Source organism: Malurus melanocephalus, unplaced genomic scaffold (assembly GCF_030028575.1).
Source record: "Malurus melanocephalus ecotype Western Australia unplaced genomic scaffold, MMel_1.1 scaffold_151, whole genome shotgun sequence".
NCBI classification, from domain to species: domain Eukaryota; kingdom Metazoa; phylum Chordata; class Aves; order Passeriformes; family Maluridae; genus Malurus; species Malurus melanocephalus.
This window is the reverse complement of record NW_026623383.1, coordinates 113,978-141,884: the sequence shown is the minus strand read 5'-3', so window position 1 is coordinate 141,884 and position 27,907 is coordinate 113,978. Positions and strand designations below refer to the sequence as shown.

At 40.9% G+C, this 27,907-nt stretch overlaps 1 protein-coding gene across 3 annotated transcripts; it reads left to right on the top strand.

The window, feature by feature from the left end:
* The first annotated feature begins 449 nt into the window (after positions 1–449).
* Positions 450–26,330, top strand: KLF3 (KLF transcription factor 3). 3 transcript variants are annotated; one of them, XM_057371655.1, is made up of 7 exons: positions 450–876; positions 4,911–4,949; positions 11,340–11,436; positions 18,678–19,173; positions 20,012–20,162; positions 24,497–24,657; positions 25,796–26,330. In XM_057371655.1, the coding sequence occupies exons 3-7, from the start codon at positions 11,380–11,382 to the stop codon at positions 25,975–25,977; spliced, it is 1,047 nt and encodes a 348-aa protein (XP_057227638.1). In that variant the 5' UTR covers positions 450–876; positions 4,911–4,949; positions 11,340–11,379; the 3' UTR covers positions 25,978–26,330. The 3 variants fall into 3 exon arrangements, with proteins under 3 accessions (XP_057227638.1, XP_057227639.1, XP_057227640.1); XM_057371656.1 differs by having other exon boundaries at positions 11,337–11,436; XM_057371657.1 differs by lacking the exons at positions 450–876; positions 4,911–4,949 and adding an exon at positions 7,389–7,465.
* The last annotated feature ends 1,577 nt before the right edge of the window (positions 26,331–27,907 follow it).

Genomic DNA, 27,907 nt, shown 5'->3' with positions numbered 1-27,907 from the left:
GCGCTCCGGCCCTCGCCCCGCCCGGCCCCGCCACCTCCCCCGGCGCGACGGGGCGCGGCGCGGGCAGCCCGCGGCGGCAGGGCTGGGGAGCCGCCGCCCGGCTCCGCGCCGCCCCGCGCCCTTTCCCAGCCCCCGCCGGGGAAGCCAGCTCGGTGGCAGCGGCCCAGAGTGAGCACCTCCCTTCCTTTCCCCCGGGCGCTGGGTGTTGCTGTTGTTTTGCTGCCGCCGCAGGTCGGCCGGGGTGGACGCGGAGGGAGGGAGGGAAGCAGCGAGGGGTGCGCCGTGCCGCAGGGCCGCTGCCAGGTGCACGCCTCTGCCTGACACACGGGCGGGGAGGAGGAGCTGGACGGGCAGGTTTGTCGRTGGGGCGGCCCCGCTCCCCTCCCCTCCCCGGGCTGCTGGGGATAATTAGTGTCTGTGCGAGGCCGTCTGCCCCCGGGAGGCAGGGCGGGCGCGTAGTCAGTGCGTGCCCGGCTGTTTGTGAGGAGTGACTCGCCCCGGCCCCTCGGCGGAGCCTCCACCCCGCGGGCGGGGACCCGCCCGGCCGCGCTCCCCGCCGTGACCCTCCCACCGCCACTCACCCCGCCGGCCCGGGGAGCCTGGCAGGGCGAGCGGCGCCGGCGTCATGTGACAGCGCGGCCCGGTGCCAGGAGCCCGGGGGGAAGGCGAGCGGGCGGAGGGCGGGAGCGGGCAGCTCCTGCTCGCACACAGACCCGGAGACACCGCCGAAGCGCCTCAGCCGCGGGGACGCGGGACACGCCGGCCTCGCGCCTCGGTCCCACCGGAGCGCCCCCAGCCCCCGCCACCTAGCGCGACCCCCGGCRCTGCGGGAGCCGACGGAGACGCGGCGCGTCCCGCACCGCCCGCCCGCCGAGCGTAAGTGTGAGGGCGGGGGTAGCGCGGGGGCCGGGTTGTGCCGGCTGCGGGATGGAGGTGCCGGAGGAAAAAAGTTTCCAGGCGCTGCGAGCGGCGCGGAGCCCGAGGCGGCAAGGTGATGCCGCGGAGCTGCAGCCGCGCCGGGGGGTGGAGGGAACTGGGTCTCCGTCAGGCCGCAGCTGCGGGGAAGGGGGAGCAGGACTCGCCGCGGGGGCTCACAGGGGGACTCCCTCCGCGGCGCCTGGGAAACTCGCTGTGCGGCCGGCGGGAGCCGGGGCCGGAGGGCCGCCGCTGGCCGCCCCGCGGGCAGCGCACCTGTGTGGCCGGCGGGGCCGCTCGGGGGGCGCCTTCCCCCGACGCCCTCCCCCGCTCGCCTGTGTCCGGCGGGAGGGCCCGCGGGCCGCCCGCCCCTCGGGGCCGTTCTCCCGCCCAGCGCGGCCGCAGCCCCCGGCCTCTCACCGGGGCGGGACAGGCGCTTCTTCGGGTAGAGASTGAAGTGCCATCGGATCCTGGGCGGGATACATTCAATGCCCGACCTAGCCGAGGTGGAAACTATAGCGGGCTCGCTCGGTTCCGCGGGCGACGGGGGCGATGCCGCGGCAGAAGCTCGCGTCCTGGCCACGTCCCACCCGTAACGCAGAGCGGAACGGCAGCGCCGTGGCCCCCGCTGAACTCCTGGTGAAGTCAGAGATKAAATCGGCTCCCAAAAGTCTGACCCTTGTATTGTCAGGTCACTTTAGCACCGCTTGGCCGCCATGCAGGCGAAGGTAAAACGTGGGACACCACAGCAGTGAAGCGCGGAGTTAGAAGTAACATKCCCTTCGCCATTAAATTTTTTTTTTTCCTTTTTTTTTTGCGGGGGGAGGTTCTGATTTTTTACTTGTTTTTAACCAAAATGGGAATAGGAGTTACTTGCTTTGGACCGCTGTTAGGTGAGTGCCTGGCRCAGCTAGGGAAGCCCTGACAAGGGAAGTTTCAGCAACACGAACCTGGGTTGGGAGATCCCAGCACCTAACCGGAGCTTGGAAGAAAGACCTAGTTCAGACTAGCTCAAGTGGTCATTCAGGAGTTACTTTAAAAAATACACTGAAGTTGGTTTGTGCACTTCCCTTTTGATTTGGATACTCTACCTGCACTGTCTGCTCTGTTTTATTCACTTGCTTTTGAATATTCAGGAAGTGTCACTTTTTATGGAACTGAACTCTGAAGGTTTAATTGTTGAGAAAAGCTGAATTTGGATGGCTGATAGGAGAACTCTGAAGACTTCATTTAAACTAATATTAATAAATACACATTTCCTGTATTGAAAACAAAGAATTACAGGGCTAGTGACTTTTCCATAGAATACTTAWAAGATACACTGACATGATAATCACRTGAGCAGCTGGTACTTGGATGAGAGGAATTACATCTGGATTTAATGATCCTGCCTGACCCAGAAGATACTTATGTCAAAACTAGTTTTCACCCTGTATTTTTAAGAATATATTGTCTAGTATCAAAATACAAAAATCCTGAAGCTGACTTGAGTAGCCTTTTTTTTTTTTTTCACAAGGAGGCAAATATTTTTGGGYTTTTTTCCCCTGCACGCCCTGTTACAGCTATGTCACGGATCCCAAGACAGACTGGTGGTAATGGCAAGGGGTGGGGGCAAGAAAGAATGCTAARTGGTCTCTCCGTTCCCTGAGAATCCAAGCAGAATTTCCTCCARGTTGCAGAGCTGCAGGGGAGCCCTTAGGTACTGTGATATTTTGACCTAGGCACCACCTGTTCAGCCAAAAGCAAAATCCCTCAAATAATGATGTAAATGTGCTTGAGATTGGTTGAAGACTCAGAGGTAATAGAGATGTTACGCAATCACTAAATTACTTATATTTCCAGTTGTTCGGTATGAAGAAGTAAGGAACTGATACTATTGGCATAAAACCTACACCCCACACGTTGCTGGGTAGATGCTGTACTAGCCAGTTTTCACCCCATGGTCATAATTAAACTCCAGCCCTGAAACCTCACAACATTCATGGGTGTTGATGTGGTACTCATCCACCTAATTTGCTGTAACACATACTCACATTTGATCATATTAGATGTCCCACCCRTGGTGTATAAATAATCAATACAAGGTATCCAAGACAAGAGAGAKTAYGTGAAACCACAGCTTTGAAGGAAAACAAGTGTTGAAGTTACTCTGGACTATGAAATCTAGACAAGTTGTGCTATTCCTCTCCCTCAGCTTATTTAATTTATACAGTTGTATATTTGTGCACTTCAAAAATAAAAAYAGTAGATCCATGACTCTGAAATGAAGTCTGAGTGCGTATGAAAACAGGGATGTGGAAGGCTAAGCATRTGATGGCTTAGAAAAATATTCCTGTGTGTACTGCGTGATGTTGGTCCTCAGCTATGGAGCAGTACTGAGCGTGAGTGACCCACTGTCCAGGRGCAACCCCAAGCTTTACAAATCCTTCCTGCAATGGTCTCATCCCCCAGCTCTGTCTGCAAAGAAGGTGCTTACTGCCAGGCTGGGCACTACCTCTTTGATGTCATGAAGCCAGAGCTCTGTTTAGCTACTGGCATTCCGTAAATACAGTAATAAACGAACTGGTCAAAGGAAAGATTYCAGCGAATCCTCATGACCTGTGGTGTCTTAAAATCTCCTGCTGCCTCATGTTAAGGGAGCCTGTTTGTAAATAGGGCAGGTCCCCTGCATAAGGACAGTGTTTTTATTCACACCCAATGAACAAACACCTCCACCCACTGTTGTTGTTTTAAAAGACTCCAGCTGCTCATGAATATAGGGTCAGGGAGGGCCGCCTAAATGTTTCTCTGTGCTTTCTCCCCAGCGCAGCCAGCAGAGCTGTTTCCTGTTCTTTGTTTCAAGGCTGGGGTTTGCGTCACACATTCCAAGTGGCATATGTGGTGCTCTTTCCTGTTTCAGGCTGTTTTCTGGCAGTTCGGTAGTCTCGTCCAGGCCCCTTGTCACTGCCCCTCAACTCCCAATCCCCACCCGATGAGTTATCATGTCTCTACACACTCAGGATTGCTTAAGATGCCTGTGTTATGTCATAACGAGGTTTCCAAGTTAACCTTTAACRTGCGCCCTCGACTCCAATATAGTAATGGGGGTGAACTGGAGAGCTTCGCTCTGTTCGCTGAAAACTTGAACTCAAGTCTCCAGAAAGTTGTGAACCAGTTTTCTGCTTTCGCTTGCTCATCAGCTGATCTGGAATASCTCCATTAAAGTCACAGTTGCACTGATGTATAAAGAATATCAGAAGAAAGTCCACATCTGTAAGCTCATACTTGTAAGAGGGTTTTGGCTTCAGCCCTTACTCAGCCTGAATAGCCCACAATAAGCACTTTGTATTTCCTGATCTCAAAAGGAGTAGGTATTTTCTCCTTATACAGACTAGAAGATTCATTGTCTTCCAAATGTAATACAGAAAATGAGGCACTGCTGTCTTAACTTTTCTTTGGCATTAATAAGTACTGCTGTCCCACGTTTTGCATTTTTGAAGGCATAAAAGTAATTGTTTTATTCCTGTTTTTATATTTATCTTTCACCCTGTTGCAGGCAGACCTAGTGAAAAATTGAAAGAAAATTGAAAAAAGTATAAATTGTTCTGTTGCTTTGATTTGACAGAAGAAGAGCTAAAGGACCCAAGCCAAAGCTCATTGAAATCAGGAGAATGACTTGCATTAACTTCTGTGTGCTCTGGATGAAAATGCAAGATGGAGTGTTTATTCTCTGTCTCTTATGGGTTGGAATATGCATGGTTTCTGTACAAACAGAAATACTTCCACCCTTTCATTTTATTTTTTCCCCCTAATCATTTTTGAAGTAGACTTTTAGTCCTGCTCTTGCTCTTCTGGATGCTACAGGTTAGCTGTTTGTGATGATTGCAGGTGTCTTTTAGGAAGTACCTAAAATACACATTTCAAACTTATTTCAGAGCTTAATTGTATGTATGTGAAAAAAAAATTTATTGAATTATCTGCACATACTTACAGCAAACTGTTTTTTGTCTGTTCAGAAATCCAGATTAAAAGAAGTATTTGGCCACACAGTTTTGGTAAGTAATTTATTGATTTTTTTTTTAATTGATTGCTCTCAGTTCTTTTTAGTTTGTTGCTTTTCTGTTCATTTTAGAACATCATGGATGAGTTTATGCATTAGACCATGATTACATATCTTAATTCTTGTACTATTAGTTTGCACAATATTTCAAACATTGAATATTTTTTCCCTGTGACAGAGGGAAAAAGTTACATTAAGTTTTGTTTACTATTGGAAACTGCTGTATAATAAACGCAGTAAATTTTGTGGTTCACACCTTTTTGTAGCCAGAAGTTCTGTAAAATAGGGAACTGTGGTTAAAATTATAATAATTTTTGTAAACCAACTTTTAAATTTTAATTAACGCTGCTAACAGGAGGTCTTGTAGAGTTCTTTTATGTTGTCAGCATTCAACCTTTGTGTTTTCATTCTGAGGCTAGTTGCTTCCATTACAGAATATGAAGTTTGGCAGAGCTAGTTTTAGGAGAGATTTAACTCTTCCCTGTGAAACATTCACTTGATGCTGAAGCTTCCTTTGAGGGTTTTATAGCCGTAGGTGGTATCTCCTAGGGGGAGGAAGTGTAAATGAAGATCAGCCAAATGGAAAGACAAAGCTCCAACAGGTTTTAAATCTGATCTTTGTTCAAATTAATAATTTAGGCTATTATTCCTCAATGTTTACTTCYTTTTTTTAGTATTAGATTTTCTTTCTTCTTTCCCATGCTATAAAAAAGTTGAATCTCTTTTTCATACTTCCTGAAATAGCAGAACGCTTCACATAAGGGAACAGTATTTTCTGTCATTTTTCCCTCATAATAGAAAAGTTTAATATTTCTCCTTTAAATTATTTTAAAAAATAACCTCTTAAGAAAAACACAACAAAAAAAAAGTTCAGTTTGGAAGGAAAGATTATCATACCATTCCACATACTTCACTTGTTTTCAAAAGTCTGATCTTTTATCCTTACTAGACTGTTTCTCCTTCTAAGAAGTASCTTCAGACAGGAAACCAGACAGCAGTCTGCCCTGATAAGGGAGAATATTGTGTTGTGGAAGTGCCTCCAGAGCTTTTCATTCTCCTCTTAGGTTYAGTAAGTGTAGAACTGAAGGTTGGTCAGGGTTTACATGGGCTCAGCTTTTCCTTGGTGAAGAAGGTATTTTCTTAACACGCACTTCAAGAACATTTTGGCCAAGATTTTTACATACAAGGAAGCCATTTCCAAGCATGTGGCTTCAAAGAGTCTGCAACAGTATTATCAGAAATTTAATGGAAACACCGATTAGTCTGCTCCACAGGTGATAAATGATTATGTCAAAGTAGTTCTAGGTCAAACAAGGTGATGTCAACAAATTTATGATGTCAACAAGTTGTGCAAAACCACAAGTTTTTCAGCCTGCTTGCAGTCCTGACAGGGGCAAGATAAAAGATTTTCAAGTCTTTGCTAAGAAGTGAAAATAGTTTGAAGTACTAAATRCCAGAATTCTGTAGAAATACTCTTAATGTCTGTCAATAAAACTTCAAGGAGAAATTTTTTGCCTAGGTTCTGTTTTCTTTCACAGAATATTCTAACTTTTTCAACTATTATCAGTATTACCCAGTGGAAATCCAGCAAATAAACACAGAAAGCTGTTGATCTGTTGAACATTTTCTTGGTATGCTGGTTCTTAATGATTCTCCTTCAGCTCTGTTTCTCTTGGTCTGGCTGCTCTGGTCTCTCCTCACAGCACTATGTTTGGACCTTTCTTCCTTCCACTACTCTTGCTTGATTTGGCTGAGTCTGGCTGCTGTGCTGAGCTGGAGAGCTTCTTTGCCTGCTGCTATTTTGGGGTCAAGTGCAGCTAAGCACTTACTTAGTTCCTATTAAAGTTAATGGAACTTTAGAAACACTTTTTTGCTGACTCAGGTCTTGATGAGCAACTGGTACARTGAAGTGCAGACATGTTACTAGCTCTGGAAAACAGTTTTTGTACCTTCCACAGGTAGTGTTGGTCTCAGAAAATTGTTCCTCTGTCAAACTGTCTTTCAAGGTTCCACTGAAGACTGCTKCTCACCTGGGTTCAGAAAACCTCCCTTCCCTTATGGATTTCATCAGTGGACGATCTTCTGGCACTATTGCTTCTCCCTTGTATCAGGGGAAATTCGGTTTGAGGCTCGCAGAAGTCATAGTTTCAGAGCAACAGTGTTGAGTCCCAAAGTGCCTGGACTGAAGAGCTTTTGCAATGTAATTTAATGCTGGCTGCTGGATACAAACAGTGCTGCAAGAGCTGCAGTTCTTTGCAGAGGGCACTCGTGCAGTGCTAATTTAGCAGATACCATTACATTAGTCTGTAATTATACTGACAATAACAATCATACCTTGAAGCTTCTAGACAAAGACTTACTGTATATGGAGTGGCATTCCTTTTCTTCCCCSAGGCACAAAGACTGAGGAAATAAAYCCTGTATGTGTTTTCAGGCAGAGTGAAGAGTGGCAGTGTATGGTCACCACCCCCCCGGTCTGCAACAAAAGTCAGTCACTGATTGCTCTTCCAGGTATTTTATGAGAGAACAGGCTTTATGTTAGAATGACCTTTGTTGTTGGATGTGCACAGTCAAAACTGGCCCTCCACCYCACCCTTTCCTTTCATAACAGGTCTGCAGAGTTGGTGGACCTTGAAGGTAGATGTGCAGAGCTGCTGGGAGTAGCTGCACTGCGGTTGCCCTTTCCCAGCTGCTCTGCAGTGCAGATGTGTAGTCTGGGTGTGTTCTTTAACCACTTTGCACGTTTCAYCCAGAGTAAATAATCCATACAAGCCCTTATTGTCAGAATACACGTTTAAGTACCTTTAAGCTTTCATTTAATCTAAATTATGTCTCTGAAACAATAAACCATACACCTGTCAGGAAGCTAATACTGAGAAGTCTTCAATCCTGACAAGGTGATGAGCACTAACAATAATGGAATGGATACCTTGCTGTATATTGGATCACAGGGGCAGAGTTAGTGTAGTTTCTGGCTTGCTGTCCTCGCTGGACTTCAGATAGGAGAATACTGAGGGACTTTGCCTGGACTTTACCTTGCACCTGTCCCTATTTGCATACAAAACCCAGTTGCTTCATTCGTCTTTCTGAAGTACAGGGTGTGAGCAAAATCTTATCAAAAGCTGTGTCCTGTTTGGACAAGTTGGACTGACTTGGCAGAGATCCACAGGGTGGAGTGAATGGGAGGAGGCAAGAAAGTAAAACTGGGTGGCTTGTTAGGAGAAAAAAAGAGGGAGAGAAAAAAAAAAGAGAGGGCAGAATGTTTGCTTACCAGATTGCAGTTAATTATTTAGTTTCAGATTACATGCATTTTAAATTCTTTAACYTCACATGAGAAAATACTTTAATGCAAAATAGTTTCCCTAATAAAGTGAAAGACAAAGACTCTTATTTTTTAATACATTTAACATAAATATATTGTTGTCACCTCACTGTTTTTTCCAGAGTACCTCAGGAATGAAAGATGGTATTTTGATTTTCCAGAAGTTACTTGTATATGCAAACATTTTGCAGGCTTTCAAACAAGTAGTTCTGAAATCACTTTGTAAAGTAGAACCCAACTGCTTTTTCKTTYCTCTGTAATAGAAACAGAYAACATTGTTTACCTTCCCTATTGCCCCCTTCTCAAATGTTTAGGGGAGAGAGAGAGATTGAGAAGTTTTGAGTTAATAGGCATGATATTACAAATATACTGGAAAATATACCTACTTCTTAGTAGAAGTACCATGCTTTATTTGTGCGTGAGTATATATGCACRTACCTGTTTATGAGTGTGGTCCAAGCTATCAATTGGGAGCATTATTTTTAAATACAAAGARCAGTCTTTTGTGAGTTTATGTACAGCCTTAGAAAAAAGTCCTTTTGAGCTCAATTTTAAAAGCCAGATCCGAAGCTGGCTTATATTGACTCTCTAACAGACCTACAGGACCAAGTGGTTTCCAGKCACTATCAAATGGGGAAAAGATACCTACTGCTTGAGAGTAATGTGATAAAGAAGCGCTTGATTTCTATACTAAAATGTACCATCGTAAACTTACATAAAAGTAATGTTTTCYTCTGCTGTTCTTAGATGACTGTACTTGAGAAAAATTGAAAATTACTTTTTATTTTTGTTCAGAGCAGTACTTCCTGTTGTCTGTGTCAGTGTAATTCCTTCACCGTAAATTAGAGCTATCTCAGAAAACACTGAAATATATAACATTTCATGTGAAATGTATATCAAGTGTCTTTTCACTCACTTTCTTGGAGTAAAAGGTGAAAAGGAGTAACTCTTAAACTGAAGAAAATACCATTTTAAAATTGTAAAAATTACTAAAAGGACGAACATTATTGCATTCACTTAAAACAAATTTTTCTTACTYTTCTTTCTTTCCCTCCTTCTTTCTTCCTTTTTTCCCCTCTTTTTTCTCTCTCCTATTTCTCTCTTCCCTTTCTCTACTTTCTTTTCCCCTTTCTTCCTTCATTTATTCCTTCACCAAAGTACAAGTTGGTGTGTCACTTTATTTGTGTACATACAAACTAAAAATCAAAAGTTTCTGGAAATCTAAAAGGAATTAGTTCTAAATTCTTACATAGGAGCTCTGAGTCACTATGTTTTACTSTAAACATTTTTAATATCTAAAAGTACAAATTTTCTCTTTTCACAATTCATGTGAATGTGTGAGAACATGAATGATGCATAGATAGACAGATGTATTTCTGGGAAGTTAGTATTCTGAAATGTTAGTTCTAGCTATGTGAATTGTTAAAAACCTGAAAAAGATAACTAGATAACAGTTATCTAAAAGATAACCATTCAAAAAAAGTAGTATAATTAATAACCTTCTCACAAACATACTTAAGGTATTTACAGTATYATCCCAGCTTTTAGCAAATAGTGCCATCTTACGTGACTGCTCCTGAACTAAAACTACATACTAAGTTTACACTAGAAATGACATTAAGTTGCATTATTTGCTTCACTTCAGTTTTGCGATTTGTTTCTGTCAGGCCTTCAATTTCTATAAGAATTGTGAGACACTATAATTTATTTTTGCTACTTGTTTGTTTCCATTATTCAAAATGCGCACTGTTGTAATRAATTTCCAGAAGTCTTTAAACTTTATTCATATACCTAAATAATTAATGGTGGACTTAAAACAACTCATGCCATCTTTCTCTGGAAGCTCTTAGCAAACTCTGATCTGTAAACACACTTTAATTGCAAGATTGTTCATTAGTGTAGGCTTATTAGGATTGTTTTCATTTGAGCAGGTACATGTTAGAACGTTCRTTTACATTTCTGAGGGAATTGCCCGGCCCCAGCTACAAATCTGTTGGTGAGCCTTCAGTCTGTCCCGCGGGTGAATTGCGGATGGTGGAGTCTGGCTATATTCGCTTCTTTCCAGYGCCATCTACTGGCCAAACTGAATTTGTGTCGTTTACTTTTGTCCGCGTCTTAATAGAGGTCGTACCACTTCCAKGCAGGAATGTGAAGTCTACGGTGTACCGTCYGACCCTGCTCCTTTAACATCAGTCATATAATGTGTAACCTCGAGTGATTTGTAAATATCTTGGCAATATCTAAATGTCATTGCAAACAACTTCCCCTTGCTTCCTTTTGGTTTCTCTGTGTACTGTTACAGCTTTACTCAGAAGAAGTATCTCTTTTCTTTCACCATGTCTTTCCAAGATGATCATGGCAAATGTGTATTATGACAGTTATGACGTGCTTTTTGCTAAATACTTCTATTTCAGGCATTTGGAGATTGGACAAGTAAGGTTGAACACTGTAGGGAAAAAACCCTGAAGCTGCACAGAATGCAAGCAGATTTTAAGTACTTYTATTTTGCACAGTTAGCTCAAATAGTTGTTGAATTGTCAGTAAATCTATTGTGTCATAATGACTGATGACATTTTTTCTGTTAAGTCATTGTAGCATGTTGAACGTAGTCCAAGTTAGTCTTGAATTTTAGTCTTTTTTTTGCATTGATATCAATGTCACTGTATGTGAACTATTGAGCAATTCTGTTAGGACTCTTAGAAAGGAGAGATCCTCTCTAGAATCAGTTCAGTTGTATAAACAAGATTATTCTGAGATTGTAATGCTGATGACGAATGCCTGGTCTAAACCATGATGTTTTAAAACACTTGAGAGCTATTGAAAGTGAAAATTCTGTGATCAGTGGGCTGACACGCACAACAAAAATTCAAATTAACGAAAGTAAGCTGATGTCCCTTTCTTTCARTAGCCATTTGAGAAGAAAAAACTTGGAATAAATTCAGTCAAAGATTTTAAAATCTGTGTTAGAGTTGGATAAATACATTAATCCAACAAAATAGTAAATTCAGAGAGTTGATTAGGCTGTTTGCTGTGGCTTTCTAACACCTTGTCTTTTCCCAGCAGGAGAGGACATCAGAGGCATCAGAACAGGTGAATAAAAAAGATGCTAATGTTTGACCCAGTCCCTATCAAGCAAGAAGCCATGGAGCCTGTTTCAGTGGTAAGACTTCTAAAATATATTAGCCCTAAAGATGACTCTTCAGTTTTTCCACCTTTAAATTCATACTGAGATGTCATTAGGCTTTGGACTAGCTTAGGAAAGCATGTGAAGCATGTATTTTGCTCTTAATGCAGTCTGATTCATATTCTAGGAAAACTTATTGTAGTTTATTTATTGCCTTAATTGACCTGACCTGTTGCCTATCAGAGGAGAGAGTGAGTATTCCTGAGTTGCTGCTCTGTAAGTATGATCTCTCTAGGTCATGCTGCTGATAGAGGTGGGTTGAAATTAAGTTGCCATGCTTCATGGTACAGTAGAATAGCCTGTTGTTTCAATGTTACACCTTTTGAACTAAATTGGCAATGTCTTGCTGTCCCATTTTCTGTTCCTCTCTTCCTTGTGGTAACAGGTGCCTGTGGCTAGCTTCACCCTAAACAGCAGAAAATTAATCCCAGTAGAAAAACCCCAAACCAGCAATGGCTTTTAGCTGGGTAAACTGGTTGCACTACTTTACCATGTGAACAAATGAGAACTAGGGCAGCAGAGAAGGAATGTGGGGAAGAAAGAGGAAGAGGAGACATTTCTTTAAAATTGGGTTAAATTTCTGTGAACTTACAGTATAGRGTGATCTCAGAGAAGAGTCTKATAAACAAGAGTAGCAGGGACATGTAGGTGGGAGCAGTACAATGAGAGTTGTGGTGATACAGACTGGTGCTGAAAGGAAGGGTTTTGACTTTGCTCCCTCCTTGCCAGTTTTGTGTCTCCTTTGTGTGGCTGAAGAATTGTGTGGCCCTCAAATGATTTGGAACCTTTGGATGAGCTCAGTGAATGGTCAGAATTGCTAACCCACCAAAAATACTCATTTTTTGGTGTGATCAGGAAGCTGGTCTGACTCACTTTGTGCAGCTGCTCATTATTAGAGCAAGGGGAKGGGGGAGGAGGAGAGAACAGAACCTCCCCTTCCAGTTGTAGCCTGCATTAACAAATTAAGTATAGCATGAAACCACACCCCTAGAAAGGCTGATCCATTAAAAAGTGAAGTCAGTGTACAAAACTCAGAGTGCATTAAACTTATGCTCTGAATGGCATCTTTCAATGGAAAGTTTGTTTCCTGTTTTTAAAATAAAGAATAATTCTCATAAATTTAAATGCATCTGTAAGCAGTCTGATTTCTTCAGTGCTGTTAATAGCAGTTCTGGGAGTTAAATTTATATTCATTTTAAAATTAYAGTTTGACTTTCATGGGATTTATATGCTGGAGAGCTATGATAGAAAAATAACTGTCGCTGAAAGTACGAGTATGATGAATTCCAATATTTGGGTCAAGAAAGAACCTTAGTATTAGCCAGCCTGTCTTTCAGTTAACCTTATTAAGSTTAGCGGTAATTATTTACCATAAGATTATCTAATGGTGTCCATTCAGAGCAGAAAATAGGTTGGTTTACAAAAGAAGTGTCATTACAGTCTTTTGGGCCACCTTTTTTGCATGTCTGCCTTCATCTCCCAAAGAAGGTTCTGCAGTCATTTGGGGTTCTGCACAAGACACACAAATGCCCCAGAMGTGCAGGGTCAATAGCCTCAACAGGCTCACCAGGAGAGGAGCCAGCAGTCTATTCCAGACCAGCAGATGAAGGACAAACTGCTGTGGGAAGAACAAGGGAGCATTTCTGAGCCAAGTGCATTTCAAGACTGTAGTTCCAACTGTTGGTTATTTTATACCATCTCCTTCTCCTAGTGATATACTGCCTTCCACACATTAGACCTCTGAAGTCTTCTCATAACTCAGTGTGATCAGTCTGACCAGCTATTACAGACTACTTCAGAGCATTTTTCAACATKTTTTTATTTTTGCATAATGGGAAAAAAAACCAGAAAAGAAAAAGCAGAAAGTCAAGAGGAAAGGATGGCTTCCAAGTGAAGTTTCCCTCATTGGACACTACTTTGTTTTCCTTTTGGCTGAGGACCWTCCGCGTTTCAGCTTCTGTTCACACATAGGCTGCTTAGCCCCAAGCCCTTGAGGTCCCTAGCTGTTCTTGGTCTYAGGGTTTTCTTGGAGCCATGGTGCCACAGCAGATACTGCTTTGGAGACATCTCTAAAGGGAGGTATTGTGATATGGAGAGAACATAGGAAACGATAGTAGCCACGGAGTGAGTTCGTTTTCTTGACCTCCTTTWGAGGAGAAACTGTTAGTGTGATACTGTGCGGTGCTAAGCATAGCACTGTGGGCTGACATAACCCAAAAATCTAAAACCGGGATTATATGTATTGCATCTTTCATTCTGATAGTATAATTAGAGGCCAAATTAAACYAAGCCCCTTAGGAATTACTCASTTTTCTRTCTGAATGTACACTGTAGGTGTAAAGTCTGTCTTTAAAACATTGCAGTAGTTGGAGTGGGAGAAGGAAACTAATAATGATTTTGACACCACTATTTCAGGGTGTGTGGCTGACAGGATTAACTATGCTTCTCAGGTGACTGAACCTTGCATCCACACTATTTCATCACTCTACTGRCAGCTCATGCCATTTATTGAAGTGAATTATTGAACATATATTATGATTGTTCTTAATGAGCTAGTGACAAAGTCATCTGAGTACTACCTAAATAATTGCTGCAGTTTTTAAACRTTTGGACAAATACCATTTACCATTTAGTGAAGCAGGATGCTTTTTTCTTTGAATTGGAACAAACAGTTTTTCTCTGTGTAGCAAAGTAGTAGAGAGAAGACTTGGTTAGGAGCAAGAAGTATGACGCTGATTATGTGAGTCATAATTATTAGATTTATTAATAATAACAGTATTGTCAATGTTGTATATAAGATAATCAGGTGAAAAAGGTTTCTATATATATATATAGGCAAGTTCAGCTAGGAATGTTTACAATCTTTGGCCTTGCAGAATGCACAATTGCAAAGGAACAAAGTGCCTGTGGAACTACGTCAGGGTTTTATCTTTATGTGTTTCATCTTTTGGCATTTTTATTCACCCATCCAAAAGTGMGTGTTCCAGTCTTCAYTGTGGCCRTRCTTTGCTGACCTCCCTGCCAGGGAAAGGGGGGGATCTACCTGGAAGCTGCCCCCAACCTCTAAAAACCAGTTGTTCCAGTCTCCAGCAGTATTTTAACCTTTTGCAGGCTGTTGTGCACCAAAATCAGTCATCATAGCTCCGTTGTCAAAGAATGCATAAACTGTGAAGATCCAGACARTTATTCCTCCAATTCCCACATGGTGTTCTTAGTGTAAGGTTACACCTTSGGATGCTCTTTCTTCAACAGACTCATTGGCCAAAAGTACTCCCAGAGATTTAAATTGCACAGGTTTTTTTCCTTTATAGCATTCTTGCAATGGAAGAARAGTTCACAGGCAGTGACATTGTGGTTGTCTCTGACAAACCTGCGGCAATGTAAATGCACTGAAACTTAGTGGTAGAATGTTTACAATTTGTTGAAGCTGGGTGAACATTATGCTGTAAACCAATAATGGGAGTTGTAACTCAAGTACTTAATATTCCTTACCTTTTTTTTCAAGAGGCTGGCTAAATTTTMCATTCATAGGGTTGTGTAGTTTATAAAAGACTTGGTGGGTTGCTTCAAAATATGCTCACCTTTACAACAAACATGTTTGTTGTGGCAGTGTAGCATAATTTGGCAAATTATTTCAAACTAGTGCTTGATAATCCACCCTTGTGAAAGCAGCAGTCTTTCTGGGTGGTGATAGGGGTGCATGTGAAATGTTTGGGCCGTCTGTCTATATGCTTGATAGATTGACAAGARGAAAAGCTTGGTGATTCTTTTTTGGGATTTATTGTTTTAATTGTGTGAACCATATGTATATGACTCAAAAATATTAGAAGTTCCTTTGATTTATTTTCCACTTTCTTTTTAGCTTCAGTTGTCTGGGTTTTAGTATGGACCAACAGCAAGGAAAGGGAAATTGCTTTGTAAGGCCCAAAGAGGGAAAGTGATGATATCAAACATAAAAAGAGCTAGATGGGCATTGTAAGGGGATATATGTTGAAATACAATCTTGCATCATTGTAATGATCTGCGGTCACGACATACTGTTCTGCATAGGAATGTTTAGGAAAGCAGAAGTTACAGGAAAAGTGGGAGTTTGTTGGRTTTTTTCAGTTCAAGTCAGACCAAACTCCTGCATATGCTGTTAATTTCCACAGAAGAATCTCAAGGAAAATGTATCATCCTAAATATTTTAGGCAAATAGAGCAATGATATCTATTTTTCCATTGTTCCACCAGAATACTTAGCATGAGCTCTAGGACAGGTGAGAAAAGWCTGCCCTTGTTGGTTTTAAAGCACACTCCTGCTTTCCTGCACTTGGTGGCATTTAGAAAAACCGAACAGAAATAGTTGGGCTTTTATTTGGTTCTTTACTGTAGTTAATGCTTCCTRTTTACAGAGAGAGATTGTGAAGTCATCCTTAGTCTCCCATCGCATATTCCCCAAGCAGTACTGTCTGTTTCCCTGGCAAAGGAAGGAAAAGCAACATCAAATTTGAAGGCAGTAGTTCGTGTTGACCTAATGGCAATTGCTGTGTCCCAGGGAATTAGAAACTGAAAYTTTGCTATGCTAAAAGCTACAGGAAGCTKAACTTCAGAGCCAGGATACATCTGAGTGTGTCTTACTCCAAATGAACAGGGTTTCCATGAGACTTCATTTGTAGGGAAGCAAAATGGTTTTTCACCAGTGTCTGACTGATAGCAGGTACTCTCCTCTTCATTGTCTAAGCATCCTTCTCAACTTTTTCACCTTTGTCTTTTTTTTCCCCAAACACGTAGTAATTTGTCACATTCCATTTTTCTATGACTTTGTCTGCGGTCCAGATAAAGTAGCAGTTAAAACTGCAGAAGAAATAAAAGTTAAGGAAAATTATTCAGAAACTGCCAGAAAAAAATAGCTGATACTAAAATCTCTGCCAGCTTAATTGCCACAATGAAAACCTTGTATGCAAGATAATRCAAGGCATATGGGGTAAAATACCAAGTTCTTAAAATAATCACTTCCAAAAAACCATATMATTATTTTCTTCCTACTTCTTGGAAAGTATTTCTTGCTTGTCTAAATATATTTTTCYTAATCTTTCTATTTCAGAGTTCTCTGTACATTATTCTAATAATGTGGTTTTTTTCAACACAGACACACACCCTTAGTGTTACTTGAAGAGTTGAAAGAGGATAACTGTTTACATAGAAAGGTTACAGCTAGAGATGCTTCATTCTTTGATAGACTCATTGGCCAAAAGCATTCCTGGAGATTTAAATTGCACAGACTTTTTTGTTTTTAGCATCCTTGCAATGGAAGAAAAGTTCATAGGCAGTGACRTTGAGATTGTCCCTGACAAACCTGCAGCACTGTAAATGTGCTGATGCTTAGTGGTGGAATATTTACAGTTTGTTGAAGCTGGGTGAACAYTGTGCTGTAAACCAATAACAGGAGTTTTAACAGAAGTACTCAAAATATCTTACCTGTTAAAATTTGGCTATGCCCATAATTTGATCAGATTTAATAGATACTAGATGCTGTTRAATATGAAGTTATAGCAATATTTAGTGGTCTCCATCACTTAGAATGCTAATAATTTCATTACTTGGCTCAGCAGTGCTGGCAAGTCTAGARGTAGCACTTGCAATAATGGCCTCTAATAAAACTCTGAGGAACCAATTACTATCAAAGGTGAATGTTTCTATAGATGGAATTTGTAAGTATAGTTATAGAGAGAATATATAATGTTTCAGAAGTTTTAATGTAGTATTAGCTGTTTGAAGATTAATCACCATTGTGTATGCTGCTTAATTTGAGTATGTTATGGACTGGGTGACTCAGCTTYGTTGTTTTATCACAGTGCTATGAATGCAGGAGAAAAATCAATATTTTCTAAACTCAGTGTTTCAAACAGTAACTGAAAAGAAGAAAATTACATTTGTGTYATTTTGCAAAAATATCTCCAGTTAACACCAACATTTAAAATTAACTAACTGTTGTGTCACAGGGAAGACAGAAGTAAGAAACCAGGAAAATGTATTGACAGAAGTGTTCACCCCAGGAAGAAAACTAATTGAAATGTTATGGAAATAATTTTATAAAMATACAGTAGTTTTATACTATTGATCTGTTTCACTTTCTACCATTTTGAACATTTTTTTCATCCCCCTCATCAAAATGTTTTTGGTGCCAAAGAATTAATTAGCTTCTTAATATTAATTCACTTACCTAAAATCCAGAGATAGCATTTTATTTCAAAAAGTTGATAACAGGACTAAAAATTGGTGTGCATTGCATTTTCTGTGTCTCTGCTGTGTTAGAACATCACATCAGTTTTCATTGTGAGTCAGCTATTAGTAATGTCAGTTTTCAACAGTTTTTAAATGCAGTATTGGCCTGGATATTTGTTTAATAATACTCCACTCTGCAGTGAACTTCTATACTTCTTGCTTTACAAAAGTCACTAAATATATATGTGTGTTATTTCTATAATACATATATACATTAACAAACTATTACTAAAATATGGAGATTGTCAAAGAGGTCAAGATTAGCTTTGGGATTTATATTGTAATGAGAACTGCTAGCTACCAGTAACAGGARTATCTTCCAACACACCAAATGTTTGTCCTTGTACTCATTTTCCAAAATTAGGCTGGCTAGTTACCTGCTTTATATCTCAAAAAAATGGTTTAGAAAGGTTTAGATTTTACCTTTCACACTGCTGAGTTTCTCACCCATTACTTACATAGTTCAGCTGAGTATTTTTTATTGATTGTAGGGTTCAGATACATAATTCCTTGCTTTAGTGATGATTGTTTTTCAATTGCCTTAGCAGTAGATTGGGACCCCCTGAACTCCCCTCACGCCAGAATTGATGATTCTCAGAATATAGTTACATGCTTGGCACAGCAGATGTATGTCCCAGGTCAGTTAAGAAATGTACRGCTTAGTATATGACAGGCACTTTTAAAGGGAGAAAAGTAGTTGAATAAGTCTTGAAGATTTGTTTTCATAATCTGTTTTTACATTGCTTCTGAAATAAGTTAGTGAATCAGTGCTTGAATAACTTCCTTTGTGTGAAATCTGAGGCTTTACTTAATTCACTTTTATTTATAAAGTATATTAGAATGCTTTCTTGAAACATTTTCATTTTGCTTCAGTTTTATTGGCTGCCTACTGTGTGTATGTGTTGATTTATTATTTGATTTTCTGTATTTCTTTTCCACTCCTTCTGACAGTCATATCCATCCAGTTACATGGACCAAATGAAGCCAAACAAATACGGCGTCATTTATTCTGCACCAAGTATGTTGCACAACAAATTCTACTCAAACCCTGAAGGACTATCGAATGGAATCCAGATGGAGCCAGTAGACCTTACAGTCAATAAACGGAGCTCACCACCTTCAACTGGAAGTTCTCCTTCACCCCTAAAATTTCAGACTGTGCATAGGAGAACTTCACCTGGATTGACTCTGTCCTCACCCAGCTCACCTCTCAGTAAATTCACGCCGTCACCCCCAGGAGTACAGCCTATTTCTATGCCAATAACAATGCCATCTGTAATGGCCGCAGCTCTTTCACGCCATGGACTGAGAAGCCCTGGGATCCTCCCGGTTATACAGCCTGTTGTGGTCCAGCCAGTTCCTTTCATGTATGCTCCCCATCTCCAGCAGCCCATCATGGTGTCCACAGTTCTGCCAGATGAGATGGAAACTCCAAGTAGCATGCAAGGTTGGTGTTGTCAGAATTCCTTTTTATGCCTTCTCATCCCRACAAAATAATGTAATATCCAAGCACTTGCTTTCTGTGGGATTTTTACATTTTAGGAAGTGGAAGATAATTCCCGTTCTTCCAAAAGACACAGGCATAGAATTTGTGGTGTAACTACTTTTTAACTACCAAGGTCATAGGATCACAGAATCTGTTCAGTTGAAAAGACCCTTGAGATCTTCAAGTCCAGTCTGTAACCCAGCACCRCCTTGTCAGCCAGGCAGTGACACTGAGTGYCACATCCAGTCTTTTCTTGAACACCTCCAGGGATGGTGKCTCTACCACCTCCCTGGAAAGCCCATTCCAATGTCTAATCACCCTTTCAGGGAAGAAATTCTTCTTAATGTCCAAGCTAAATCTCCCCTGGTGCACCTTGAAACCATGTCCTCTTGACCTGTCTCTAGTAGCCTGTGAGAAGAGGCTGATCCCAACCTGTCTGCAGCCCCCTTTCAGGCAGTTGCAAATAGCCATAAGGTCTCCTCTGAGCCTCCTTTTCTCCAGGCTAAGTAACCTCAGCTGCTCCTCACAGGACTTGTGCTCCAGACCCTTCACCAGCTTCGTTGCTCTTGCATGTGTGTAAAGCTGTTTATCTACTGAGATTTGGACTGATGAAAATGAATAGAAATGTTTTGAATCATAGTTCATCAAGGGATAACTAAAACTGGAAGATTTTGTATTTAGTATAAATTGTCACACTAAATATGAAACTGATGGATTTCTTCTGTTTTAACTATAGATTTCCATAACTCACTGTGATTTTTATGTGTTGCCTTCCCTCTCCTACCTTCTCCCATAACAGTGCCTGTCATTGAGTCTTATGAGAAGCCTACACTRAAGAAAACAATCAAAGTAGAGCCAGGAAGTGAACCATCAAAGACTGACTTCTATCCTGAACAAATGTCACCTCCAATGATGACCTCATTGTCTCCTCAGCAAGTAATGTTGCAAGAGTAAGTAGCTAACAGTAGTCCCAAGATCAGCAGAGGAATGGAAAGCAGCTGATTGACAGTTTTGAGGAGTGGGAAAGGTTATTGTTATGCTTTAGAACATGTGATAAAATGCAGGRAAACATTCATCTTTCCACCACTGCCACTGTGAAATGTGATTTCAACTTTTCCCCATTTTCTAGCAATATGGCAGTTGATATATATACATCACAATAGATCTGCTATTTATATAATGCATTTCTAAAGTGATGATAGTCCCAGTCATACAAGTTACTGAAAGTAGGACTCCCAGTAAGCCAGTACTTTTTACTTATGTAAAACCAGCAGCAAAATTGAAAGAAACTTAAAAGATATTGCATACTGATCTATTTATGTTACTTGAAATACCTTTCTTTAAAATGAGTGTTGTGACTTTGTCCTCTTGGAGGACCTCTGTTTTCAAAACTTTTGCCTGCTTGGTGGGAAGAACCTCTTCAGGTYGACAAGTTCTGTGTATATCCAGTGAAATTACATTTTTACCTCAAGCCCTTGCTSTATGGGTGATTTTTTTTGGCAGCTCGAGTCATTCCTGAAGCTTTCTCTYTTCACAGCCACTTGTTTCTATCCTAGTACTGACTCACTCTGCTGCTATAGCTGTTACTGGGGCCACTGCATGAACTGGATCACAGATCTAATGGGTTTTGAAACAGTGATATTTGCAAATGGCAGAACAAGGGCTAGAGGAAGAAATTAGATCTAGGGCACAAACCATTTAATTGAAAACATTTAAAAACTCTCAGTAGTATCTGACGAGCCATGGGCCCTCTTCTATTTCCTRTTTTCCAAGGGAAAATCCTGTCAACTTACTAAAAACCTAGAATGACCTAGAGCCTGGCTCAYCCTTCAGCAGGCAGTGCTCTGGGCAGGTATGCAGGCTGCCAGCATGACTCTGACAGGAGCTGAAATTGAGAACTGAGCAGGACTCRCAACACAGAGCCTCAGAATACGTTTCTGTACTTTCCTCCTGCTCACTGTTGCCATTGAGGTGGGGGGTGTTTGACCTCCCCTTCATGGAGCAGAGAAAGAGGGCTTCAAGCGTCTCATAAAACCCAGTGTGARTGTGGTTCAGAAAGAGAAAGAAAAGCCTAGGGTGGGTGGTCTCCTGCATTTCCTGTAGAAGGCTGCCTCTTCCTCCTGCTCATGGTCGTTAGTTCCATGGTTCTAAGGCATACCACAGCTCCAGGGCTGACTACATAACAATTGTATAACAATTGCACAACAGCCTTCTTGTGGGCATCCCTCTTTGTCTTCAAACACCTTAGATGAAGCTTCTAGACTGCAGGCGTTTTGCAATTAGTTGCCAGCTAGCTTTTATAAACTATATGCTGTCTRTTTTAAATAACCTTATGTGCTTTATTGTTTATTGTAATAAACGCAAAATAGTAAACGTGYATGTTTACTAGTTGATTACTTACCTTCCATAATGGACCTGACACAAAAGGGAGTCAGGTCATTATGTAGCTGGAGCTAACTGCTGGGTCGGGACTATCAAATGGTTCAGTTTATTTTTTGTCTTTGTTCAGTCTTTTTAACAAGAGCAAACCAGTCAGTGCTGTTCCTGGCTGTACCACACCCTTCCTCCAGGGCTGAGACTTCTGTAGACTTGTCACCTGCATTAGTGATTTGCATTATTTGTTTCCCAATGGGTCTAGTTYCCACAGGAAACCCATCCACTGAGCAAAGAATGTAAAATTTGGTATACTGTGTAGTTACAAAAAACTGTGCTTTGTTACAAAAAACATTTGTATAGTCCATGTTTCCGAAGCATCTTCTCTGCTTGCCTACGCTGAGTGTTATGCCCATGGAGACCCTTTCCTTGCATTGTAACAGCTTAAATTGCTTTGCAGCTGTCCTGTGGAGCTCTAGCTCTTGTTCCTAGGGCCAGCCCTTTCAAGTTCGCWTTCTGCTGTATCCAAAACAAGAATTTTATGAATTGTATTTCTTATCATTAAAGAAAATACGTAGACAACTCACACAAGTTACAAGATGAGACACCTAAACCTTTATTAAAAAAAAAATTGTCATTGTTTCATAGCTTTATGAGCTATAGTTAGGTAATGATGCTTTTAACATTTTTCATTGGTTCCAACTGCCCAGACTCTACTATTCAGACATATAAGCTACATTAAAGGGGCATAGGAAACRTTCAGAATCACTGAAGTGAATTATTTAAAACTTTTAATTGACTTATTGTGTTTCTGTGTTAGCTTTTGGCAGTATATATATCTATATATCTATATATAAATAATGTTGGTGGCATTTCTGTTGGCATGGCTGGACTTTCCAGTATGCCTGATAATCAGTGTAACTGTGCAATTGCTTCTAAAATCAAACTTGAGGTAACAATCTCTGGACAGATAATTAATGTATTTTCATGAAAGTTTCAAAGTCTAACTCATGCTGTCAACAYAGTGTGGTCTGTGGTWAAGAATAAGCTGTTCAAGTTTTAATGTAATTTTTTGGAAGATACTTTTGCCTTTTGAAGGGTGACGCTTAAATGGACTTCTATCTGGTTGTAGAAGAGGGAATCAAAGAATTAGGGCTGTGCTTTTATTATTGGCACTTACTTAATATTTGCCTCTGAATTTGACACCACCCTAACCATTTTTTAAAACTACCACACCCTATCTGATTATTGATAACATTCTGTTGTTTTGCAGCCTCCTCTCCCCTAAGGGGAAAAGGAGACATTCTCAGCACTTTTYTGAGACACTTGTAGATTGAAAATCTAAATCACAAATGGTGTATGGCCACTTTTCCCAGATGTTACCATGGCTAGTAATCCAGGACTAGCCTCCACACATAATGATTTAAASCACATTTGTTTGCTGTCCTAAGCCAGAGTTTCTCCAAAAAGGCTGGTATGCAACTGCATTAAAACTGAGCATTGCTTTRGAGAGCTGTGTCTTTGGAAGCTGGAATCCTGCCTTCTTTTATTTAAGAGTGTGTACATCTCTGTCTAACATCACCATCTGGAGTTTCCTGCCATTATAATATTTTCGGCTGGTTTTAAAGTGTACTTGAAATGTACATCACTCAACAGCCACAAAATAACCCAAGAAAGAGAATTCAGCTTCCAATTTCAAACTTGTAATTCTTAGTAAAARAATCAACAGCAGAATTCAACTTTACCGACATCGGTAATCCCATCCTGCTGCTGTGAAGTCAGGGAAAAATCTTTTCTTCCAAAACTGTGCCCGAGATTTTCTGTCTTTGGTACATGCCCTTTATTTACCTGAGAGACGTAGGTAGTCTGTTTCTGAAAATTAGGCCCTAAAGGAACTTGGATCAAGTAACTAATAGAACTTAGTATTACAAAATATAAGTTGATTGGTAAAAACATGTGAAATACATCAACTTGGAAAAGACAGGCGTTCTAGAAAGCTTCTTTTTGTTGCATGGAGGAGCTSGTTTTGCAACAAGGAATGCTAATATTTGCATGTTGTATTCTACTCCTACCTTTTCAACAAACATTTTGACATACCTTTTCTAACATGGATGTAGAAGAAAAAGTCAAGGTTGTCCCCAGGAAGGGTGTCATTCAACAGTCAAGGACACCGTTTAAGAAGCTTGTATGTTTTCACATGCATGAACATTTGTGGGTTTGTTCGTTGCAGAAGTCCATGTTTGGTTCATGTGTGTCTTACCTGCACTGCACCTGTGGGCTTCTAAAATGAAAAATTATGTTTATGAAGGTGGAGGGACAACTTCAGACATCCTGTGTGGGTGTGCCACAGACTTAAGCTCTACTTTTAGGAATTGACGTCAGAGGTACAGGGAGGCCGCACCCTCCTGCCAGCACCAAACAGGAAATTCTTAATTACATTCTAAAGGAGTGGCTGGAACAATAAAGATTGAGTTCTGCTTTGGAACCCTAAAGATACAATTTATTTAATAATATGGAATAGCTGTTTCCAATTACAAGTAAATTAGTTATATTGAAGGAAAATGAAAAATAGTGAACAAATACAAGGAACGTTCACTSAGGGTTTAAGAAATCTGGGTTTGACTGAAAAACAAGAATTTGAAGGGGGCTTTCCTCTGTAAGTTTAAAAAAGAAGCTGGGAAGTAGTAAAAATGGCTACATCATGCCACAGAGTGAGTAAACATTTAAAAATATTGCTGCTAAAATACACAAAATTTGCTAAACCGTGTTGAATTTTTCGACATGCACGTAATGGTGTTCTTTCTGCCAAGAGACAGAGTGGTAGTGAATAAAAGGCTCTKTTATGAATCATACTGGCTGAGGTTTGCTGTGCTAAATGTTTTTTAATTTTAACATTAATTTGACTTTGCAGGAATCACCCTTCAGTTATAGTTCAGCCAGGAAAGAGACCTTTACCTGTGGAATCTCCAGACACACAAAGGAAACGCAGAATACATCGATGTGATTATGAAGGCTGCAACAAAGTCTACACTAAAAGCTCCCACCTGAAAGCTCACCGAAGAACCCATACAGGTTTGAGCATAGCTTCTCTTTCATCAAGTAAAACAGAAGGATAAGCTTGTAATTTCTGCTAGTGGCCAGCTAACCACAGGTGTAAATAATGAARTGACAGAAGTTAGATCTGGCATTGTTGTGAAAATAATTGCAGGCTGATGAAAAGACAGAGGACATAGTGGGAAAAACCTAAAACAAGAGACAGTAATCCACAACAGGTTCATAGTGTGTGCTGGTGTGTTTTACATTCACTGGTTCATCACTCATTTTGTTTCCAGTTGTTGCAGTTTACTCAATCCACACTCCCTGAAAACACAATATCACTTCAAATTGCACTGGCTCACCTATGACATCACTGTTAAGTTTGACTGAAATTTCCATGGGAGTAGCCCATTTCCAGAAGTCTTGACCRTGTGCCAAATGCAAACACATCTGCTCTGTGGAGATGCTAACCACTGGTCCAGTGGTGCTTTTTTTCTGAATGAATATTCTAGTATTCCAGTATTCCCATCTCTGTTCATCTTGGCATGCTGAATGAATGTATATACATCCAAGGTTTTTACAAAGATAGGAGACACTTCTAGGTAAAACAGAGCCCAGATCACATTTGTCATGCATCAAGCCAGCTCTCTACCTGTTGGACAGTACAGTGTGTTAAAGGAGGATGATGGTATATTAGCAGTGAGTAACAATAGAGAGTTTAAATTGAAGTACTTGCAACTTTATTTACATTTATTTATTTATACTACCTTTAATTTCAGAAAGAACAAGATTTCTGCCTGTTGTGCTGCATGGTAGCACAGTCCTTTCCCCCAAAAATCTAGAATATTGAGATCCCTGTTTTGAAAATACTTGAACAAATGTATAAACTTCCATGCTTCTGGGCTTCATGAGACAAAACAAGTGCTAATACGGCAGAGAGAGGAACAGAGAGACAAAAAAAAAAAAGTTGTGGCAAGAAACAATTTTTTGGTCAGTTAACTTCAACTACACAGTTTCTAATGCAGAGAACTCTGCAGCCTTGTGCTGTTTGGAGGCTTTTTGAGTAAGCATTGAAGTACTTGTTGAGATTTGACAAGGCAGTAGAATAAAATTGTCAGCTATTTAACTGATGTGTTTGTGTCTTAAATCCCTACTTCTGTGTTTCCTTTTCCAGGGGAAAAACCATACAAATGCACTTGGGAGGGCTGCACGTGGAAGTTTGCTCGTTCCGATGAACTGACGCGGCATTTCCGCAAGCACACAGGAATCAAACCCTTCCAGTGCCCAGACTGTGAYCGTAGCTTTTCACGTTCGGACCATCTTGCTCTTCACAGGAAACGCCACATGCTAGTCTGAATGTCTTCTGTCCCTGACTCCTGTCACTACTCTTTTGTTTTTTTACACATGCTTTTTAATTTGGATTCAGCTGGTCTGGATCTCTGAGTTTATACCATTAAAAGCTTACGTATGGTCAGTAACAGATGTTATCTAACCCTTCTGTGTCCTTGCCACGGGTCAGACCTAAAGAATGTGAACACTTCTTTTTTTTTTCTCCTGGGGATGCTAAGCAAACCCTTTCTACATTCAGTATGTTTATTGTATTCCATTTGTGAATAAGGGAATTTGTAAACTAACAGTTTCTGTTGGTTTCTTGGTATAATCAACTCAGCATATACTGATAAAATAGTAAATGTTATTGAATATCTAAACTGCTACTCCTTGCCATAGACTATTATTTATGTGCCCTGTAAGGGACACACTCTCATTTTATGCTCAACAATGCAATGAATGGACTCTCCCAGCTGTGTTGATTTCCTCAATGTGGTTAATACAGCAGTTTTAGAAAGACACGTGATTTAGAAATCCCCTCTGCCCAAACAGTGAGTAATGCTGAGGAGACAAATCTAAACAGTATAATAATTTTACAGGAAGATTGAGTTATAATATCGTTTACCCCAGTCAAGAAGAAAAACGGGCAGGAATTGGTCCATTCATAATTCTGTGCATCTAAACCAAAGTCATCTGTCGTCTATATTACAGTGTAGTCTATGTCCTTGTTTTTATTGCATAATGCCCTGGTGGATTTGTTAAAGGAATACCTCGTGTGACTCTGTATGCCTGGTTTCTGTGCAAGTGTATGGATGGAACACACACAGTTGAAGAAACAGCTTGAAACTGAGTCAGGGGAGGTTTACCATCAGGAAGAAGTTTTTCACCCAGAGGGTGGTTGGGCACTGGAACAGGCTTCCCAGGAAAGTGGTCACAGCACCAAGCCTGTCTGAGTTAAGCATCTGGACAACGCTCTCAGGCACATGGTGTGACTTTTGGGATGTCCTGGGCAGGGTCAGGAGTTGGACTCATTGATCCTGATAGGTCCCTTCCAACTCGGCATATTCTATGATTCTATGATTGTATGGTACTCTCCTGTGATTTGGCATTAAATTGTATTCATGGAAACTTAGGTGCACCTCATTTCAGGGATATAGACTATCCCCCTGCAATCATGCCCCTGCATTTCTTCTAAATAATTCTTTTATCTTTGCTGTAGTTCAGAAAAATAGCAGTCATTAAGTCAAAAATGCTCTGAACTGTATTGTTGTATCACTTTAATACACTAAAGTATTTAAAATTATTGATCCACAATATTTTTATGAGAAGATGGYATCAGATATGAAACACTTCTGATGATAAATTGAGTCATGTAACTGTTTTGGATAAAAATATATACCAAATTATCCAGTTCCTAGCTCTGATTTGTGACTGGTAGTCTCTTGGTGGTAGGTAGAACTGCTTCCCTGGGGATGTGTCTATTGCATTAAAACCATGTCCATTAGCAAACAGAGCTCCCTAGGTAAAATAAATTGATTTCAAGGAACCTGCAGTTGACCCTAGAAGTGTTCCTGTCTTGGAGCCCTCTGAAAGGAAGGTTTCTTCTGTATTAGCTGRCAGACTTTGTGGCACTGCAAGGAAACAGGATGTGTTTCTCTACACTCTCACCCACAAGTACATTTCCTTCTTTGCCCTATGTAAGGTAAACACCATTCCCTGCAAATTAAACATACTGAAGTCAGCTTTTCYTTTCTCTTGGGCAAACCCAGTGAACAGTGGAGGTGTGAGGGGAGGAAGAGTGTCATAGACATTCCTCTGCAGGAGGCAGGTGGAGTGTCCATCTGCAGGTGGCTATATTTGATCTTGTGGAGCAGGTAGGCTGTACTTCTACATCCAGYGGAGTCCAGTGCCAGTCTTGGAGATGCAAAAGTGTGAGTGCAGAGCYTTTATTTGGTGA